We start from the raw sequence: 22,986 nt of genomic DNA, 5'->3' as shown, positions 1-22,986 counted from the left end.
ATTGTTGCTTCAAAGATCTTGCATGAATTTAGATATTGGTTATTCTGTCATCTATTTTTTGTTTTGATCAGTCTAAAACAAAATTAATATCTTTATAAAAATGGGGTCAATAAATAAAAACAAAAACATTAGAGTATTCTATATATTTAGGGCTTGAATTTAGAATCTTGTTTCGTCCGGTTTGATTTGGTTTGGAGGTCGAAACGTCTATTGCAATAGAGCACATATTTTCTGCGGCAGGACTGTTTCAACATAAGATTTTAAAAGTTGTTAAACCCTAATCAAAATAAATTATGAAAAATCTGGGTGAGCGGTAACATGTATAAAAAGATTATGTAAAATTCTATCTTTCACTTACGCGAAACTGAAAAGAATTTTTATTGGCGAAGGTAAATTGCGCCAAATAAACCTTTACCAGTGAGGCTTTGCAAATGCTGCACCAGTGAAAATCAAATTTCTTGTAACTGGCTTTTCACCCTTTATTTCACAAAAAAAGTTCACTCCATGATTACCACACAATTTCATTAAAAAAGATCACCCCATGATTAACTCACAATTTCACAGGACTGAGCTAGCAGAAAATTTTATTCTACTTGCAGCATGTTTGGCAGCCATGACTCTTAAGAATAAAAAGAAGGGTTGTTTAATTGTCACGCATGCACAACGAGCTGCGCTTAAGTTCAAGCTCTCAAAAAGTCTCAGTGATTTGCGAGAAAAAGGCTTTGAAATCTTTTGTATGTGTGCCAACACCCTCAGGCTTTGATGCCAGGTCGAATGCCTTATTCCTTGCCTCATGGTGCAGCAGTGCCTGAAGACATGAAAAGAAAGCAATTTTCAGGTAGACAAACAGAACGCATGTGTGTCGTATTCAGATACCTTCAACAAATTAACATGTCGATGCATATGCATCTGTGCACCACAGCTATTAACATACCTGAATGCAAACCTCTGCTACATCAGCCCTGGGAACTGTATTTGTTTCTGATTCAAAAAGTACATCACCATGTCCAAACAGCAACTCGCGTTTGCCGCCTTCATCGTCCACCAACAATCCAGGTCTTGGACACAGAGGACAAATTAATAGCGAATAAGATTGTAATCCTATAAAATGTACACAAGATTTGATCCATGCTTATTTAGTTTAACCATGCTGTGTCTCTGTGCATGTGCCGAGAATATTAGTTTAACCCAAGAACTTGAGTATTTCTACTTTCATGTTGCGGAGGTACTAGTTATTGAATATAGGGCTATGAATATTAGGGGTGTCAATGGGTCGGAGCTGGTTCAGGCCCAGGTGAGTCCGGACTAGGTCCAATCAGGTTTGCCATACGTAAAATCATACCCATATCCTCTAAGAATTACATGAAGCAGACCCGGTCCATAATCGGTCAAATAATATTTTTTGTCTTTTTTACATTGAAAAATCAAGGGTTTTAATTGGAACTTGACTGGAGCCTGGATCTGGTATGAAATTTCACAGACTATATATGCCCATGTCCATACACTAATCGGACCTTTCAGATCCAACTTAGATACTAATAAGGCCTCCTTTTTTTATCACCAAACCCTTACCCTTATTGTATGGTATGGGTCAGGTCCAGGTCAAACCCAACCTATTAACACCCTATGCACCAATGACATGATTGTGATGCACATACCTTTGCCTTAGGTTGATTTCTTTAAATTGACTGGTAGGGTCAAGTGTTCAAAGAACAAGAATGCATACAACGGAGAAGTGTACTTGTTATTTAAGCATTCAATACACAAACGTGTTAAGATTTGAGAAGTAGAGCTGGTAAATGAACCAAACAAGCTGAGCTTAGACCATTATTCATGCACTAACCAACTATTGCCTGCTCGGACTTATAAGGGCTGTGTAATGATATGTGCCTTTTGTGGCCTAGCTTTTGGTAAAGACTTTGTTCAAACTCCTAAAGTAGGATCGGTAAGCCGAACATGAATAATAAGTTCTCGGATTGGTTCAACTTGTATAAGCTCGGTAAGTTGTAACAATTTTATTTTAGATATATTTTACATCATATAACATATTGTGGAACAAATAATTGAATGCATGCAATAGGCATCGAGATAAAATCATATTCCTTTCAGGTCTGAGACAATGTCGTTTTTGTAGTCCTATTACTTTTGACTCTGAAAAAATGCATTTTTTTGGTAAATAAGCCCGCTTGTATGCAGCTTGTTTTGCTCATGCTCCTTATGAGTAGGGGTGGCAATCGTGTCGGGTTGGCGGGTTGACCCGACGGGTTGGCGGGTCAGCATACCTCAACCCGAACCCGACCCGTTTATTAAACGGGTCGGCTGTGGCAAACACGAACCCGACCCATTTAATAAACGGGTAACCCGACACGACCCGCCAACCCATTTAATAAATGGGTTGGGTCGGGTAAACGGGTTCTCAGGGTCGCGGGTCAGGTTGATGGGTTGACGGGTCGGGTTGGAGGGTCGACGGGTTGGCGGGTTGACGGGTTGACCCACCTGCCTAACCCGTTTATTAAACGGGTCAGCCGGGTTGGCAGGTTGGCATACCCCCAACCCGAACCTGACCTGTTTAATAAACGGGTTACGCGGGTCGACCTGTTTATTAAACGGGTTGGCTTAAGCCCAACCCGAACCCGCCTAAGAGGCGGGTTGGCGGGTCGTGTCAGAAATTGCCACCCCTACTTATGAGCTTGAATGCTTCAAGCTTGGCTCATTCATCTCATTTACCAGGCCCACTCAGGCTCATAATGAGCTTGGGCTTGTTATGCTTGAGATCAGTAGGGCTGTGAGCCAAGCTGACACGTTTAAAGAAAAAGATTTCTTTAATATTTCGAATAAAGTCACAATGTTAGATTTTAGATCCAAACCTAAGCCTCAACCAAACTACTTCTTCGACGCAGTGGTTCCATAAATAATACTAAAAATCTGTATCTTGAAATAATATTAGGAACTTTGGTAAACAAAAAAAACATTTTGACAGTAAATACATCTGGCTATCCAGTTCCAAAGTGGAAAATGAACAAGTTAGAGAAAGAAATTGTTGAACAGGAACTTTAAGGCCAACTAAAAAATATGATCACATTCTTAATTTACTGAACCAAAGATGCATAACACAAATGTTCCAACAAATTTGGTAGGACATCTAGATTGTAACTCATTAAATACATTCAGATCATAAGAAATTCTTAAAGGTACCTTATGATTGTATATGGTACACCTGAGTTTACCAAGTACTCCTCGGCCTTACGCTTGTAAATCTGAAAGCACAAAACAATTTCTGTCCCTTACAAAGTTCCAACAATTTTCATGTGCAAAGAAGCATTTCATATAATTTATAGAATAAAAAACTCAGATAGACAAAATCATTCTTCAAAACAGAAAGAAAGATGAACAAGTCAAATAGAAAGGAAGAACATAGTAAAGGACATAAATACCAAAACAGCTAACCAGCAACAGAAAAATGGCCAAAGACCGACGTATTTAAACGGGAAGAAAATTATAGACGGACCAAGAGATGATACATATAGCTCATAATCAATTAACAAAAAAAAAAGTTTCTAACCAAAGCCAACTTATCGACATATTTTGATATAGTTAACCAAAACTAACTTACAGACATATTTTGATATACAGTACTGTAAGAAAGATAACGTTTAGGATCTGTTCCACCGATGGCCCCCACCAAAACAATGTGCTTTACTCCCGCATTTATAGCTGCATAAAAAACTCTTTAAGTAAATAAACATAAACTACAATAACATGACACTAAAGGGATGTTTTGCTTAGCTGAACTGAAAGCCAACTGCATGGAATCAAACTTTTGTTTTGAGCGATGGAATACCAATTCCACATCAGGTGAAAGATGACATTCTTCACTCGCAACTTAGAGTGTGTTTTCTTTACTTTTTTTTTGTGAATTCAGATTGTGTGCTTCGTATCATTCACACAATTAGGGCTGGTAAATCATCTGAGTAGCTCGTGACCTGGCTCGGTTCGCCCCTTCACGAAGTCGTTCATGATTGGTTCGTATAGATGGCGAGTAGAGCCACGAGCAACTCGTTTTAGCATAAAACGAGTCGAGGTGTTAGACTCAACTCGGCTTCCTAGAGCTCATATAGATAAATAATATATATTTTTATGTATAATATATACTTTAAGTATAATATGTAAAAAAATAATGCATAAAATATACATAAAGAGAACTATTAAGTGTAATATATATAAAATATATTTTTTAAGTGTAATATATATATTCTACATAAATAACATGGAATGTTTTTTACATTAGCCAGCTCATGTTCGGCTCACCTCATTCACGGACAAGCCAATCTCAAGCTCAGCTCGGCTAAAAACAAACACGAGGTGAGCTACAAAATGAATCCACTGGTAAATGAGTTAAGCCCGAACATGGCCTATTCTGTTCGTTCAGCTTGTTTACTAGCCCTACACACTATCTTTCATGGGATGATGCAGTAAACAGGAGGATCGCTCCTGAACCCTGCACGATTCGGCACCTGGCACAGCTAAGAAGCTAAATTATCTAAAATAATTTAAAAATACAGGAAGTAGAAGAAAATAGAAACAAACTAGAGTTAATCTCAAATCTAAACTTCCATGATTCCTGCCTATTTCATCTTTTTATGGATGAGGTTTTACAATGGTAACTGATAAAATCTACCTAATTTGATAAACGCTAACTATGATAAGTTTCCTATCTTGATAAACAATTTAAATGGATATAAATCCAATATATATTTGATATCTAAATACGACTTATGACCCAAAATTAAAAATTATCCAAAGTATAAGATTAGATTTAATTGGATTCAGTGGCTCTAGGTTCTGTCTGGTTCGCACTCTGCATCACCCCATCATAGAATGGGCTCCAAATTGCATAACCCAAAAAGAAAATACCAACCGGCATCGATCTGATGCTTCTGTCCCCACCATTCAACCTAAAATCCAAAAAATAAAATGTAAATACAATTGCACATAAAATGCTGAAAAAAGTATACCGTCAATTCCACAAGTCAAACTCCAAAGCCACCTGTTCAGGGTCTGCCCCTTCTTCAGAGCGGGAATTTGGTTCATCGGTTAATTCAGGTGCACTTGTGAGAATCACCAATGCATCAATACCACCTTCAAATGCTGGCAGAATGCTGCTGGGGTCCCTAATATCCCCAACAAACACGTCGTTACCTCCTCCTATTTTCTTCTTACTCTCCACTCTTCTAACCAAACCTCTTGCAACGAACTGATCACTCCTCTCCTTCAGTTTCTTAAGCGCATTTCTCCCTACAATCCCACAAATCACTCGTTCAAAATGAATCCGCGCACAGGGGAAAAAGGGAGAAAACGATAAATGGTGATTGGGTTTCTTAGGAAAAACTTTTACCGGTTCTGCCGCCGGCTCCGGTGATCAAGACCGTCATTAAAGCCATGGCTGAAACGGCGAAGCGTCTGAAACCAAAGCTCTTGGATTTTTCTGACGAGGATTGAGAGCGCTGTTCACTGTGGGAAATCACGCAGGGGTTGGCGACGTCATATATAGAAAGGAAGGTCCACTTAACACGTGAACGCTAGGGGACAGGACCCTAAAAATATACCCGCAGGCGCCGGTGTGCTACGTAAGGCAGGATGGACCGGATCCCCACTGTGGGATTGGCGTGGATTCTTGCGTAGGGAAAGGTCCAATAATGTTACAAGGGGCAATTATGTACTTGAAGGAAGGAAGAGAGAGGGAGAACCAAACAAAACAAAACAAAACGGCTTAGACACATGCATCACCCGACACATCCCAATGGGGTATTAAAGAAACTATTAACAAAATGATATTTTAATACTTTTGGATTTTTAATCAAACATGTCTTTTATGCAATTAAAATATAAAAAAATATTTTTTTATTAATTAAAAAAAATAAAAGGTCCTATAGCTTGTCCTTGTGTTCACAGTGACAAAAGTTGAAAGCTGCAAAATATCATTTTTTAAAAACACTCGAGAATTTGAAAATTTTCATCAACTCTCATTTTCAGCAAAATCTTGGCAACAATGAAATAAATTAAAAAATTTTAAAAATAATTTTTATATTAAAATCTTAATAAAAAGTATTTAAAAATAAAAAAACTCGCAAAAAATGCCCTTTGAAACTTTCAAGCAATTTATCGCGATATTTGTCACTATGCTTGTGTCTACGAGAATCCTTGTGACATAGCATTCAAGTCACTCAATGGTACCTCACGATTACCAAATTAAATCAGGCTAGTAATAAACGATCCGATATTCACTGCTATAGGGCACCAAAAGTAAAAGTGATCAACTGCCTCTTAATTGTATCGACGATAATAGTCGGTTTGTGGTCTTTATGTGTAACTTTCCTGTGGTGACTGGTTTCATCCTATAGGTTATCCTGCCTTTTTTGTTTACAGGTTATATACAGTAGGTTCCCCGATTTTGGTCCAGTCTCCTTGATCATTTTGTTTTTTGAAAGAGTGATCAATGCATTGGATAAAGAAAAAGTACAAGACAAAGCAGTGAGTGATGAAATAAAAGAAAACAACGTGAAGAGCCAGCAATGAGCCAAACAAGCTGCATAAAACACCCCGATCTCTCTCTGAGACACCGATTGGACGGAGCGGTATTCCGACCTGCTGCTGTCGGAATACCGGCTGTTATGGAAGGCGGCGTCCCCCCACGCCCTCTCTCTCTCTCTCTCTCTCTCTGTTGGTAAAACCCTTAAGCCCCCCTGCTACCGCAGAGTAAACCTAGCTTCGATCTTGCAGCAAGGGATACTTCTTTTGGGTAGGTGACATATCTTGTCAACTTGGTGAGATTCATAAGTTGCCCTTACCATATGAGCAGAGTCTCGAGCTTGAATGAGCCATTTTTAGCTAGTCCGGTAGTATGGGAGTAAAAGGTGGAAACTGTGAGAGGGGAGAGGGTGTTGTGTGTTCTCTCCGGAACACAAATTCACGTGTTTCAATGTGTATGGTGGAATATCATGGGACCTACGACAATTCATATGCCAATGTTGCCAATGATAACTTTATAATAAAATAACATATAAAAAAGGTAGATATGCTTTTGACGAAAATGTCCTCCCGTAAGATAGATATGCATTGGACAAAAATGTTCTTCCGCTCCCCGTATATAGATTTGCACATTTCGCCTTTGTTTTTAGCTTGTGCTACAACACATGGCCGCCTTCTCGTTCCTGCCTTGTGTTAGATAGAAAACTTTTCCTGGTTCGTTCCTACCTCATGGAGATAACTATAAATCGAACGATTGGTTCGATCATTGGTGGGCATCACAGAAGGATTTGTCGGCCATCTCTTTTTACAATCTTCTCTTCTTCTTCATTTTTGTTAGGCAGTATGGAAAAAAACAATGACACACAAACATTTCAACAAGTGCCATTAAAGCGTGGTGAGTACCTTTCTATGTCATCATGCTATTGTTGAAGAACGTATGTCATCGTGAGTGTCATAAAGGCATTGTTTTGTTATTGCAGATAGATTTTATCGTTTCAATGATTGAAAACTTGAAGATATCGTTGTAATGTTTAGGGTTTAGGGTTTAAATCACATCCTTCATAAGTACATATCATTGTAACGTTTTGGCTTCATAAGCAAACATCGTAGTATGATTTAGCAAACATAAGTACAAATTGTGGTAACTTCATAAATCTTTATAATTTTGATACCTTAGGTAAATCGCCGTTGCTCAGGGCTTATACAATTAGAGAAAATCATTCATTCACTCAGTATATGCAATGTATCGCAAACCACGATTGCAGTAACATATTGCCGATTTGTAAGATATTGTTTTGTTTGTTAATATCGATTTGTAAGCTATTATGCTGAATTTCTGTATCAATTTGTAATATACTTTGTAACCTATTGGCAGATATATATAGTGATTTGTAAGATATTATGTGTTTTGTAGTGTCAATTTGTAAGCTATTATGCTGAATTGTCGTATCAGTTTTTAATATATTATGCGATATGTATATCAATTTGTAAGATATTATGTATTTTCTAGTATCAATTTGTAAAATGTTATACTATATATTATTCTATCACGATCTACATAATGACGTCAATGTCAACCACAACTGAATGAAAATCGTAATTTGCATGAGTACAAATCGCGATAAAAGTACACAGACAAATCATTGTCTCATCTAACCTTCAAATATACACATCATTATATACATCGTTTAGGGTTTAGCGTATTGGCTTAGGTATAGTAATATATTATGTGATATGTTTACCGATTTATAAAAGATATGGCACAATTTATAATATATTTTGCCATATGTACATCGATTTGTAAGATTTTATGTGTTTTGTAGAGTCGATTTGTAAGCTATTAGGCTGAATTGCCGTATCGATTTGTAATATATTATGTGATATGTATATCGATTTGTAAGATATTATGTATTGTCTAGTATCGATTTGTAATATATTATGAAGTAACTGAGACAACAATATGTCTTTGTTTGTCTATGTGAACAATATTCATATGTAACATCACGCTTTACTCATAATGGTTTGCAACTGTTGCTTAAATCGATTTGTACTTTACTAAGTCTAAACATCGTGTCGATTTGTGTACATGTGTGTAAAACCTTGCAAAATATAAAACCCTAATATAGATATATATAAAACCCTACCCGACCCGACCCGTTGTCCAGGTGTAAAACCCTAGTCTATTTAACATCTCTTCCTCTTTTCTCCGGCAACGCAATTTCTTCTTTTTCATTTTTCTCCTTTGTCTTCATCTTCTTCTTCTTCTTCTTTGACATTTCTGTCAAACACATATCTATCTTTTAAAGACTCATTTTTATAGAAGAAGAACTCAAAACATCCAAATCGTTCATCATCGAGTTTATTTCCTGTTGCAAAGCAATTCTATGTGGAGCTGCGGATACATCCTCTCCAAGAAAAGGAGCTCATTAGTAATGGCAGGCCACTGCACCATTTCCCTCGGGCTGAGGCTGATAGAGACTCTATCATTTGTGTACTCTTGAGAATATGCTTCACAAACTTCAGCTCAAGCACTATCTCCTTGAAGGAGCCGATGAGCTACATCATAAATCGCTTTTACGTATTTGTCTTCGATATAATTTATGACAAATATGTAAAAGCGATTTATGATATAGCCCATTGGCTCTTCAAGGGGACATTGTCTGAGTTGAAGTTTGTGAAACATATTCTCAAGGTGCACCATTGCTAGGGTCTCTATCAACCTCAACCCGAAGAAAATGGTGCAGTGGCCTACCATTACTAATGAGCTCATTTTCTTGGAGAGGATGTATCCGCAGCTGCACATAGAATCGCTTTGCAACAGAAAATGAATTCGACGATGAACGATACAGATGTTTTAAGTACTTCTATAAAAATAAGAGCCTCTAAAAGATAGATATGCGTTTGATGGAAATGACCTCTTATAAATAGCTATCAACATTCCCGCACTTGGATTTCATTAGAAGCACATCACTATTTTGGACGTGGGTTTCATACTGGTGATGATATATATATTTTTTCTTGATGATGATCATGTATTGTATCTAAGCCAAACCATTGGTCATGATGTATTGTAACTAAATACTAATATTTTTGTATATGAATATGGTTTTAAATCATGTGGATTTATAGTTACGAGGTTTCAGCGAGAACGATGTATCTTTGTGAACGAAATCCATTTGTATTTAAGAAGTTGACTCGATTTGTATCATTCAAGTAAACCCTAAAATCCTTAAACCTAAAACCTAAACCCTAAACCCCAATCGCTTGTAAAAGCGATTAGGAAATATCATTGACATAGACATTGTCGGTAAAAGCAAATCGCGATAGCACATGGCCTTCATACATCATTGTGTAAATCACGATGGTACATGTCATTCACTTAGATAAAGCTCATTGTCTAAAAGACAGACGTCATTGTGTAAATCATGATGGTATAACGATTTACACAATGACGTTTATGTCAGCCACATCTGAATAAAATTCGTAGTGCATGAGTATAAATCGATTTTGTGCAAATCATTTCAGTTGTTTGTCAAAATTTATGCAAAAAGATTCATTACTAGTATATTGCTTTTATCTTTCAGAATTCACCATTTCAGATATTTATCAATCATTGTGCAAATCAGTGACATTTTCACTGCACACAACGCTAAATGCTTGTCTGTTTTTTATTTACGAACACAGATCATTACAACGATTTGTTCAGTGGCAACGATTTAGTCGATTTGCCTTTGTTACAAAAATATTGTCTTAGTATAACGCAATTCGATGATCAAACATCATACAAATCGATATGGAAATTCCTGTTCATAGCTTATAAATCGATATACAGAATAAACATATAACTCAATATTTAGAACAAAAACAATAACATATAAATTGAATTTAATAATCAAAACAATATCTTAAATCGATATCAAGAATCAGCATAGAAACCAACATTAAGATTCAGAATAATATCTTAAATCGATTTGGAAATTCGTATTGATATCTTAAAAATTGATATTTAGAATCAAAACAATATCTTAAATCAATATAAAAATTCCTATTGATATCTTAAAAATTGATATTTATAATCAAAACAATAACATATAAATCAATATTAATAATAAAAAAAAATATCTTAAATCGATATCAAGAATCAACACACAAATCGATATTAAGATTCAGAACAATATCTTAAATCGATTTGGAAATTTATTTTGATATCTTAAAAATCAATATTTATAATCAAAACAATATCTTAAATCAATATTAAGAATCAAAACAATATCTTAAATCGATATGGCATTTCCTATTGATATCTTAAAAATCGTTGTAATGTTTAGTCAATTTGCCTTTGTCACAAAAATATTGTCATAGTATAACGCAAATCGATGATCAAATATCATACAAATCGATATGAAAATTCCTATTGATAGCTTATAAATCGATATACAAAATCAACATATTAATCGAGGGTTTAGGTAGAGGGTTTAGTGTTCAGGTTTTAGGTTTAGGATTTAGGGTTTAAGGTTTAGGGTTTAGTAATATATTAAGGGTTTATGGTTTAAAATTATGGTTTAGTAAGATATTAAGGGTTTAGGGTTAGGGTTAGGGTTTAGGTTAAGGGTTTAGGGTTTAGGGTTAACACTTAAGGTTTAGTGTTTCGGGTTTTAGGGTTTTAGGGTTTTAGGGTTTAGGGTTTAGGGTTTAGGGTTAACACTTAAGGTTTAGAGTTTCGGGTTTTAGGGTTTAGGGTTTAGGGTTTAGTAATATATTATGGGTTTAAGGTTTAGCGTTAGGGTTTAGTATGATATTAAGGGTTTATGGTATGCAGAGCCTGATCCATCAAATATTGAAGATGAAAAGCAAACGAAGAAAGATGAGGAAGAACTAAAGATGAAGAAGGATGACGTAGAAAGGAAAAGCAAAGAAAGAAGGAGGAGAATGAAAACTATGCGCACTTATGAGACAAAAGGATTTCTTTCTGCCGACCATGCAAAATTAAATCTACACACACATCATTCTTCATGTTATCTGTCATGATCGTCAGTTGCATCGCACTATACTATGCATCATTGTATGTTACAACCACTTTCTCAAGTATATATTATTACAAATTATCACATTCGTTACACAATCACCAACATTACAAGCCGTCATAATATTTGGCTTCATAAATAAACATCATAGTACGATTTAGCAAAATTAAGTACAAATTGAGGTAACTTCATAATTACACATTGCTACTGCATCAAACGTATAAATCGTTGCTACTTCAAACGTATAAATCGTTATACAAATCACACCCTTCATAAGTACATATCGTTGTAATATTTTGGCTTCCTAAGTAAACATCATAGTATGACTTAGCAAACTTAAGTACAAATCATGGTAACTTCATAAATCATAAATACACATGACTGCTGCTTCAAACATATAAATCGTTGTTGCATCGAACGTATAAAGCGCTCCTTCAAACATACAAATTGTTGTAGAAATCGAACCCTTCATAAGTACATATTATTATAAATCATAAATCGCTACTGAATTAAATGTATAAATTGTTGCTGCTTTAAATATATAAATCATGAACCATAAATCGTAAATTGCTACTACTTCAAACATATAAATCGTTGCTGCATCGAACAAATCGCTATTGTATTAAATATATAACTCTTTGTTAATTTCAAACTTACAAATCGTTGTAGAAATTTAGCCTTTATAAGTACATATCGTTGCCTTTCATGACTCGTGTTTCAATATGAAAATATGTATTATTTAGCATGTATAATACAACCACTTGTAAGATTTAGCATTCAGATTTACAAATTGATTTGTTTACATAACGAAAACTTATACAAAACTCACCTTCTAGGACAAAGTTTTGCTAATCCGACAGTGGAGGAGAGAAGCACCTACAAGGTAGATGCAGCCGATGGTGGCAACAGTGATTTGACTACGCTCCGGCGACAACAAACGATGGCAAAGGGTGCTTCGGTGGCAGAAGACGACGGCAAAGACTGCATCGTTAAAGGGAGCTCCTATTACAGTAGATGGTGCATCGCCAAAGGTTGATCCAGAACATTGAGGCGACATATTGCGAAGAGCTACTGTTAAAGCAGAGGAGTCTACTCCTTAGGGTGAAAATGATGATGATTTTAATCCTTTCTGGTGGGAGGATATTTTTGTCCTTTACTCGAAACGTCATTTTATGGCACCAATGGCGGGAAAGGGTACTTAAGTATTTGCAAACTCTGGCGAGAGGACATTTTTGTCCTTTACTCGAAACATCGTTTCATGGCACTAATGGCGGGAAAGGGTACTTAAATCTTTGCAAATGTACCAAACTTCGATGCTAAGTAATGGAGACACATACGGAGAAATGAGCCCCACGTGCTTACATACGTGGTGCTCATTCAGACCTGAGAACATGCACCTACGTGTTCTTGGGGGGGGGGGAACATATAACCTAATTTCGGTGAGAGGGTGTTGCGTGTACTCCCCCGAACATGCAATGTAGCTACAGTGCACATTGGGGGGGGGGGTGCACATATAACTTGCCCCGGGAAACGGTAGCTGCAGTGTCTTCTTCTCCTTTTCAGTGATGCTGAAGAATGGACATGTCACTTTTTTGGACAGAGGCATTCATGATATTGCTAAAAAACTAGGGAGGGTTAGGATATCCTCCAAAAAGGTGTAAGGTCGTGTGGCTTTTCAACGGTCACTTTTGTGAGATGGGGAAGGTCCGATAATGTTATAAGGAGCAATTATGTACTTGAAGGAAAGGAGAGAGAGAGAGAACCAAACAAAACAAAATGGCTTAGACACGTATATCACGAGACACGTCCCAATTGGGTATTAAAGAAACTATTAACAAAATGATATTTTAATACTCTAGGAGTTTTAATCAAACATGTATTTTCTACAATTAAAATATCAAAAAATAATTTTATATTAATTAAAAAAATAAAAGGTCCTATAGCTTCATGCCTTATTTGTTGTATCACTTGTCCTTGTGTTCATAGTGTCAAAAGTTAAAAGCTGCAAAATATCATTTTTTAAAAACTTGCGAGAATTTGAAAATTTTCATAAACTCGCATTTTTAACAAAATCTTGGCAATAATAAAATAAATTAAAATTTAAAAAATATTTTTTATAAGAAAATATTAATAAAAACTATTTAAAAATAAAAACACATTTTTTTCATGATAAATAGTCATGTTTAAATCACGGTATTTATGTGTTTTCATAAATCTCACTATATTTTAAAAAATCTTGTAAAAAATTACCGTTTTAAATTTTCAGGCAATTTTCTCATGATATTTATCACTATGCATGTGTCTATGAGAATCCTTGTGACATAGCATTCAAGTCACTCAAATATTCAGTGCTATAGGGCACCAAAAGTGTGATCATTGCATTGGATAAAGAAAAAGTACAAGAGAAAGCCGTGAGTGATGAAATATCACTAAGACAATAAAAGAAAACAACGTGAAGAGCCAGCAATGAGCCAAACAAGCTGTGTAAAACACCCTGATCTCTCCCTGAGAGACCGATTGAACTGAGCGATATTCCCACCTGCTGTTGTTGGAATACCGGTTGTTTTGGAAGCAGACTCTCTCTCGGTAAAGCCCTTAAGCCCCCTGTTATGATGCTCACCAATGATCGAACCAGTCGTTCCATTTATAGTTATCTCAATGAAGTAAGAATGAACCCAGGAATGTTTTCTATCTAATACAAGGCATGAACGAGAAGGCTGTTTCATCAAAAGCATATCTACCTTTTTTTATATGTTATTTTATTATAATAAAGTCATCATGGGCAACATTGGCATATGAATTATCGTGAGTCTCAAGTTATTCCATCGTACACATGAGAACAAAAGCAAATTTGTGTTTCGGGAAGAACACACAATACCCTCTCGTCCGGTTAGTATGGGAGTAAAAGGTGGAAACTGTAGCTGCAGTGTCTTCTTCTCCTTTTCATTGATGCTGACGGATGGACAGGTCACTTTTTTGGACAGAGGCATTCATGATATTGCTAAAAAACTAGGGAGGGTTAGGAGATCCTCCAAAAAAAGGTGTAAGGTCGTGTGGCTTTCCAACAGTCACTTTTGTGAGATGGGAGGTCCGATAATGTTATAAGGAGCAATTATGTACTTGAAGGAAGGGAGAGAGAGAGAACCAAACAAAACAAAATGGCTTAGACACGTATATCACGAGACACGTCCCAATTGGGCATTAAAGAAACTATTAACAAAATGATATTTTAATACTCTAGGAATTTTAATCAAACATGTATTTTCTACAATTAAAATATCAAAAAATAATTTTGTATTAATTAAAAAAATAAAAGGTCCTATAGCTTCATGCCTTATTTGTTGTATCACTTGTCCTTATGTTCATAGTGTCAAAAGTTAAAAGCTGCAAAATATCATTTTTTAAAAATCACGACCCACACAGGGATGGAAGCTAAAATCAAGACCCGCACAGGAATGAAGACGGGAATGGAGGGCAAGATTTTGAGATGGGGTGGGCCCCCCACCACCGCCCGGGTCCACTGCCATCCCTACATAGGAGGGAGAAAGCAAAACATGGAAGACCAATTTTGTTTATCAACAACGTAATAAATCAATACTTGATTTGTGTTTGCCTCATTTTCCAACTTCTGACCACCAACTTTGGGCATTAGATAAGGTCCAATCACATGGTTCACATGGTCAGGATGAGGTGGAAATGGTGCATCGAGGTGCAAAATTTTTGAAAGGCAGGCAAAACCAGTAAAAGAAGAAGAAAAACTCCATCACTTTGATTCATGAAATATACTTGGACAGTCTAAGCTCTTGTCTGAATTAGCCAACCTTTTTGGAAACTGCAAAATTTGAACTGTAACTGTGAACTTGAATTAGGCAAAATAATGGATCCAGTGACATTCTACTAGATAACTCAGTCATTAGATATACTTGGGCTTATTTAAAAAAGAAATTAGTGTAAGATTTTTAATGTGCAAGTTTGGTGATGCCATGATTTCATCAGTTTTTCGACGACAGGGATGATTGCTTCTATTACTGACCAGAAAGAAATTAAACTCTTGTTTATTATATGGAAAAACTTTCTGTATAAGGTTCAAAATGGTACATCGAGGTGCAGTAGACTGCTGATCCTGTAGTCATTTTGCTGCTTATCGAATTATCGAAATGAAACACAAAGCTTGAGTCTGCCTCCTTTAATAAATATAGCACGCTAGTTCACAGCAAGCTTCTATCCTAATGGTAGAAAGAGATGCAAGGATGTCAACGGATCAGATTTTTACCCTATTTCTGACCAAAATCTATTCTGTCTAGTTGCATTCCGTAAGCCAAAACCATATCTGATTATAATAGGACGCAGACTGTCACGGGATTACTGGACAACACCGTGTGGCACCTGGTGATTCCAACCTCATGGCCGGCTGGAACACAGACATTCTTTTAATATATTGCTATTGAATCTAACAAATATCCAAATGTGATGGATATCTGAATCCATTTACATGCAAAAAGCGGATCTGGTATGACTTTTTTGCCATCTGAATCTAAATCTTTTTAGCCAACATCCAATTAGTCAAATTTGGTATTGACCACATCCGATCGTAATCCAAACCATTTACATACCTAACCAACTCAATCACTACTTGGCCATGGATGCCACTCTTTATCAGATGATGGGGAAGAGCCACCTACTGGCCAGGGTTGGCACGTTCCCACCATGACTGAAAATCCCCCAAAAAGGTTTCAGATCAGGTTGGGCAGTGCCCACCCTAAACCAAATGCTTTTGACTACCTCCTCCTTGCTAGGGGTGTCAATGGATTGGGTTTTGTTTGAACCAGGTGGAACCAGATTTGGACCAGATTTTTGGGTATGATATCGGGTCTGGACTCGGGTTTAGTCAGGTATATTATAATAGAAACCATACTCAGACCCAGTAAGAACTGTGGAACTGTACTGAGTAAATATTTTTTTTATCATTTTTACATTGAAAAATTGCGGGTCTTAATCGGTACTCGGGTCTGAACTAGGTCTAGTATAAAACTTCACAAACTATACCTTGGCCCATGTATTAATCAGACCTTCGAGTTTGGACCCGGTGTAAAACCCGAGATTTTTTTTGGTAATTCAAATAAATAAATGATGAACTTTATCTGCATCTATGGCATTATTATAATTTCTTGGTTTTCTTGATTTTGAATTATTATAAAATTAAGTCTCAAGTTATTAAGAACAATGCAAGAATAATTACGAAATTTAAAATATGTAGACTAAACACAAATGTAAATGATTTTAATATTTGTAGATTATGCACATTAGATTTGGATATAAATCTTAGCATTCAGATTTATATTAAATATGAATTTGGACAATAAATTAGGTAATGTATATAGCTAATGGTTTTTTTTATGTAACTCAATTAAGTTGGATATAATTCATAACATTTGGATCTTATTAAAGATTAATTGGGTTAGATATAACTTAGGATATTTGGAGGCAATCTCATTGGATTGGATCCATAGGATCAAACACTCTTAAGAATGTTATTATAGTTTTGACAAAAAAATTGGCTGATTGCTAGCTCACCTGTTAAATTGGAGTCGACCTCGACATTCTTCATTTTGAGGGCATTGAAATCAACTATCTATACACCCAAATTGGGGTCAATTTGAGTATTTTATCATCGACAGAAGTTTGTGCCTAATTGTAAGTCAAAAATCGATATTTTTCAGTATCTGCATGATTAAATCTAAGACCACCATGACGATCTATGTTTTGAGGGCTACCAAATCGACTATTTAAATATTGAATTATGTTATTTCTTTGGGTCTGTAGGCCTTCTAAAATGTTACCATGTCACTAGAGCCTAATTAAAGGTAAGAAGACTCTTATGACCCAAAATTTATTTACTTATTTTATTAATGAAGAAAATTAATCTTTTATATTAGAGAGGAGATTCTTGCTTAAGTCCATATATAAATAAAGACCCTCAAGATAGGTATATGCATCTCTCACTCCTTCTTCCTCACATCTTTTTCTTCCTTCAAGCCATTAGGAAAGTCAAAACCTCCATTAAAGACCTACAACCACTTTGGTGAAGGTCTAATCTAGCCCAAAATAAGGGATGACTGGAGAAAAAAGAAACAGTGTCATTATGGGAATCGTGTTTTCGATAGAAAATCTCTACTTTTATGATGTTTGGTTTCAGGATGTATTAGCATCCATTCTCTTTGATTCATGGCTTGGATCTTCATATAATCTATACCATAGAATATCTATGGCTATTAGATCTATATAAAAATTATTATTAGCATTCAGATTTACATTAAATATGAATTTGGACCTTAAATTAAGTAATGGATATAACTAATGTTTTTTTTATCTAACTCAATTAAGTTGGATATAGTCCATAACATTTGGATCTTATTAAAGATTAATTGGGTTAGATATAACTTAAGATATTTGGAGCCAATCTCATTGGATTGGATCCATAGGATCATACGTTCTTAACAATGTTATTATAGTTTTGACAAAAATTTTGGCCGATTGTTAGATCACTTGTTAAATTGGAGTTGACCTCAACATTCTTCATTTTGAGGGCATTGAATTCAACTATCTATACACCCAAACTGGTGTCAATTTGAGTATTTTATCATCGACAAAAGTTTGTGCCTTATTGTAGGTTTAAAATCAATATTTTTTAGCATATGTATGATTAAATCTAAGACCACTATGACGATCTATGTTTTGAGAGCTATCAAATCGACTATTTAAATATCAAATTCTATTAAGCCTTTAGGTCTGTAGGCCTCCCAGAATGTTACCATGTCACTTGAGCCTAAGTAAAGGTAAGAATACCCCACATTTCTTATCTAGCTTAATCAATTTTAAAATTTAATAAGTTATGACCCATAATTTATTTACTTATTTTATTGATAAAAAATTTAATATATATTAATCTCTTATATTAGAGATTAGATTCTTGCTTAAGTCCACCTATAAATAAAGACTCTCATAATAGGTATATGCACCTCTTCCTCTTTCTTTCTCACATCTTCTTCTTTCTTCAAGCTATTAGGAAAGTCAAAACCTCCATTAGAGACCTGCAACCACCTTGGTGAAGGTCTAATCCAGCCCGGAACGACTGGAGAAAAAAGTGATGGTATCATTGCAAGAATCGTGTTTTTGGTAGAAAATCTCTACTTTTATGATGTTTGATTTCAGGATGCATTAACACACCTTCTCTTTGATTCAGGGATTGGATCTTCATATAATCTATACCTAAAATATCTATGGATATTAGATCTATATGATTTTATTTTTAAAAAACCAAAATGGTATTTTAGAAGATCAATTTTAAGAAAATGATTTGGAAAAGACTAGTTTCAAAACCTCAAAAGGCAAAAATCATGTGAATAATAGATAGATCTACATTCCATTTGATTGTTCAGCATAAATAATAAATGTAGAAGCATATGTTTGAGTGTTTTTCCATAAATCTTGATGCTATAAATGTGTCTTTTAAATAGATCTTGGTTAAAATTATGCGAAAATCATTTTGAAGAAGGTTTTGCCAAAAACGTTTTAGGGTTTTGATATTTTATGATAAAGAAAGTTAATCTGATCATATATGATAGATTATGCTATGTATAACATGATTAAACAACAGGTTATTGAATAAGCAATTTATGATTCCATGTTATTTTTCTGTCGCTTATGATTCTTGCATAAATGAAATTGTATTTGAGATATTCCATGAAGGTTTTATGATTTTTAGATTTTGTTTATTAATGTTTTAGAAATATTAGCCTAAATATGATCAAAGATATGTTGTATGATGTTGTAAATGTGTTTAGAATATCTAAAAATTATGATTGTATGAGTTTCACCATGTTTCTTGTTCTTGCTTAATAGATTTTGCATGAGTTTGTATCTTGGTTATTCTGTCCTCTATTTTTTGTTGCAATCAGTTTAAAAAAAATGATATATTTATAAAAATAAGGTCAATAAATAAAAGTAGAAATACTAGAGTATTCTAAACATCCAAGACTTGAATTTAGAATCTTATTTCATCCAGTTCGGTTCAGTTTGGAGGCCAAAACATCCATTACAATAGAGGATATATTTTATGCCCTGTCAACAAGATTGTTTTGACCAAAGATTTTGAAAGCTCTAAAACCCTAATAAAAACTAATCAAAATAAATTGTAAAAAATCTTGGTGAACGTCAACATGTATAAAAAGATTCTGTAAAAAGAATTTTATCAAAATATTTTTTTGTAAATCTCAAGAAATTCCTCAAGATGGATTAAATTTTTGCAGTTAACAAGATCTGTCTGATATATTTTCTGAATAGGGTTCAATCCTGATTTTTTTTATTTTATTACAATGAATTTTGCAATTCTATTTCTTGGACTGTGTTTTCAAGATGATAGGGCAATCTCATTAAAACTTTGTGAATTAAATTTGATACCTATGATTTTTGGTGGGTTTTCTAAAATCGGGTTAACAGAGATTTGAACTGCACAATATGTCATGTGTTAATGTCGACTTATATTTTACTTTTTGTAGTATGTTTGTTGATGCAAAAATGATATATTGAACTGATATGCATGTTAAATGAATGCATTTCATTATTAATTGAATTGAGCATATATAAATATCAATGATTAGCCTACCTTGACTATATAAATGCATAATGATTGTATCATTGTATTGATTTTATGGTAGAGACTAATCAAAAGTATGCATAGAGTGTCATGAATATTGTTGTATTTGAACCCTGAATGTGGTTATATATTTGCTTTGGCACGATTAACAAGAAAGTTAATTAATAAATCAAAATGAAGTTAATTCCTTTGGGGATTATTTAGAGTAAGCATGGTACTGACGGTTCTGTGAGATATTTGGCTTAGCACGAAAGATTTGCTTTGTCTCTCCATCCAAAGGACCAGTAACCGAGAGAACTACCATGATTTGTCTGTGGTGTAGTAAGTAAAACTCATGAGAAAAATCTGATATATCGAGATTGCAGGAGTTGGGAACTCTCTTTATAAAATTATATTCTTTCTTCAGAGTGTACACAGTTGGGCCATCACGCAAGTTAATAAGATATAATTATTTAAAAATACAAACCTGTGTTATACCTCTATTTGGGAGAGTCTATGTTGTACCCATAGACGTATATTGGCAAGTGAAACATGATTTTTTATAACATATAGATAGAATATGACATGCTTCTTTTAAGCAAAAAAACAATATGTGAAGATAATAAGCTATTCATGAATGAAGGATTCACAATATTAAAATGGTAAGTTTATGCATATTGTATATGTTCACGCATTTTATAAATATTCATGCATATGTATAATTTATTATGTTGATGCAAAACTTAGCATGAATGAATGCGTATATAACTGATCTATTATGTTAATTGTTTGCATGATTTTTATGTTATAGTCTGCTAAGATGTGTATGACATGATTGACATATGTATAATTTTCTTGGTTTTCTTGAAATTCTTGATTTTATTGATTTCAAATTATTATGAAATTAACTCTCAAGTTATGAATAACAATGCAAGAATAATTAAAAATTTTAAAATATATAGATTAAATAAAAATATAAATAATTTTAATATTTTTAGATTATGGATAATGGATTTGGATATAAATCATAGCATTCAGATTTACATTAAATATGAATTTAGACCTTAAATTAGGTAATGGATTTCACTAATAGTTTTTTTTATCTAACTCAATTAAGTTGGATATAATCCATGACATTTGGATATTGTTAAAAAGTAATTGGGTTAGATATAACTTAGGATATTTAGATCCAATCTCATTGGATTGGACCCATGGATCAGACACTCTTAACAATGGTATTATAGTTTTGATAGAAATTTCAACCGATTGGTGGCTCCACTATTAAATCGTAGTCAACCTCGACGTTCCTCATTTCGAGGGCATTGAAATTGACTATCTACATGCCCAAATTTGTGTCAATTTGAGCATTTTATCATCGATTAAAGTTCATGCCTAATTATAGGTCAAAAATTAATATTGTTTAGCATGTGTATGATTAAATATAAGACCACCACGATGATCTATATTTTGAGGGCTATCAAATTGACTATTTAAATATTGAATTTTGTTAAGTCTTTGGGTTTGTAGGTCTCCTAGAATGTTACCATGTCACTAGAGCCCAAGTCAAGGTAAGAAGACCCCACCTTTCTTATCTAGTTTAATTAATTTCAAAATTTAATAAATTATGATGTATAATTTATTTATTTATTTTAATAATAAAAAATTAATATATATTAATTTCTTATATTAGAGGTGAGACTTTTGCCTAAGCCCATCTATAAATAGAGACCCTCATGATAGGTATGTGCATCTCTCCCTCCTTCCACACATCTTCTGATTCCTTCAAGCCATTAGGAAAATTCAGACTTCCATTAGAGACCTGCAACTACCATGGTAAAAGTCTAATCTAGTACAAAATAAGGTACGAGTAGAGAAAAAAGCGAAGGTATCATTGCGGAAAGCACATTTTCGATAAAAAAATCTCTACTTTTATGATGTTCAGTTTTAGGAAGCATTAATATATCCAAACTTTGATCTTCATATAATCTATATCTAGAAACACTACAAGAAAATGTGTAATGGCGACAGATGCTATCGGTCACTAATCCATCGTTGTACATGTTTATGATGAATTTTGTGATGGACTAACAACGAATATCATCCGTCACATAACCCTAGTCGCTAAATTGCGACAAAATTTATCTGTTGCTAATCCATTGCAATGTTGCGACGGATTAGCGATGGATCATGTACGTCATGAATTCATCGTTAAACGAAGACCGATTTGGTTAAGCGACAGAATTTAATCTGTCACTATTTTGGTCGCTACCATTTATCGATAGATGAATATCTGTCGCTAATTTATGTTGCTAATTAGCGACGGAGTAGCGACGACTTAAATTCTACTGCAAACCGATGACTTCCTCAAATTGGCGGCGAAGCAGTGACAGATATTATCCATCGCTACTCTATCTCTAATTTGTTATAAAAGTTTTAAATAATTTTTTTTAAAAAATATTTTGAAAATCGAGAAAAATTTCTCATACAATTCATTTATCCTGCTTATAAAAAACAATATAAATAAAAAATACATACAAATTAAACAGAAATGCTAAATTAAACAAACTTTAACTACCAAGTACAATCCTTGCGAAGTTATAATTAGTTACAAGTTTGTCAAACAAATTAAACAAAAAAATCTAATCCTCGCCAAGATTTGGAGCATCATCCTCTTCATTTTCTCAATCTACCCCTTCCTCCATGCCTTCTTCAGTCCTCTATGTTGATCATCTCCATCATCCTACAAAAGAGAACCAAAATGTTAGTACTTATAAACAAAACATAATGAAATAAATTATA

The 22,986-nt window shown here is 34.4% G+C and overlaps 1 protein-coding gene across 1 annotated transcript; it reads right to left on the bottom strand.

Annotated features, from left to right (window-relative positions):
- Positions 1-524: 524 nt before the first annotated feature.
- Positions 525-5,441, bottom strand: LOC149838842 (uncharacterized protein At5g02240-like). The gene is made up of 7 exons (XM_090007816.1): positions 5,396-5,441; positions 5,048-5,295; positions 4,919-4,955; positions 3,614-3,714; positions 3,196-3,257; positions 935-1,058; positions 525-808 (listed from the first exon to the last, which is right to left on the bottom strand). The coding sequence occupies exons 1-7, from the start codon at positions 5,439-5,441 to the stop codon at positions 689-691; spliced, it is 738 nt and encodes a 245-aa protein (XP_089863942.1). The 3' UTR covers positions 525-688.
- Positions 5,442-22,986: the final 17,545 nt, after the last annotated feature.

Source organism: Nuphar pumila, chromosome 5 (genome assembly GCF_984573655.1).
Source record: "Nuphar pumila chromosome 5, dmNupPumi1.hap1.1, whole genome shotgun sequence".
In the NCBI taxonomy this organism is placed as follows: domain Eukaryota; kingdom Viridiplantae; phylum Streptophyta; class Magnoliopsida; order Nymphaeales; family Nymphaeaceae; genus Nuphar; species Nuphar pumila.
Note: the sequence above shows the minus strand (reverse complement) of the source record. Positions and strands in the feature narration are given on the sequence as shown.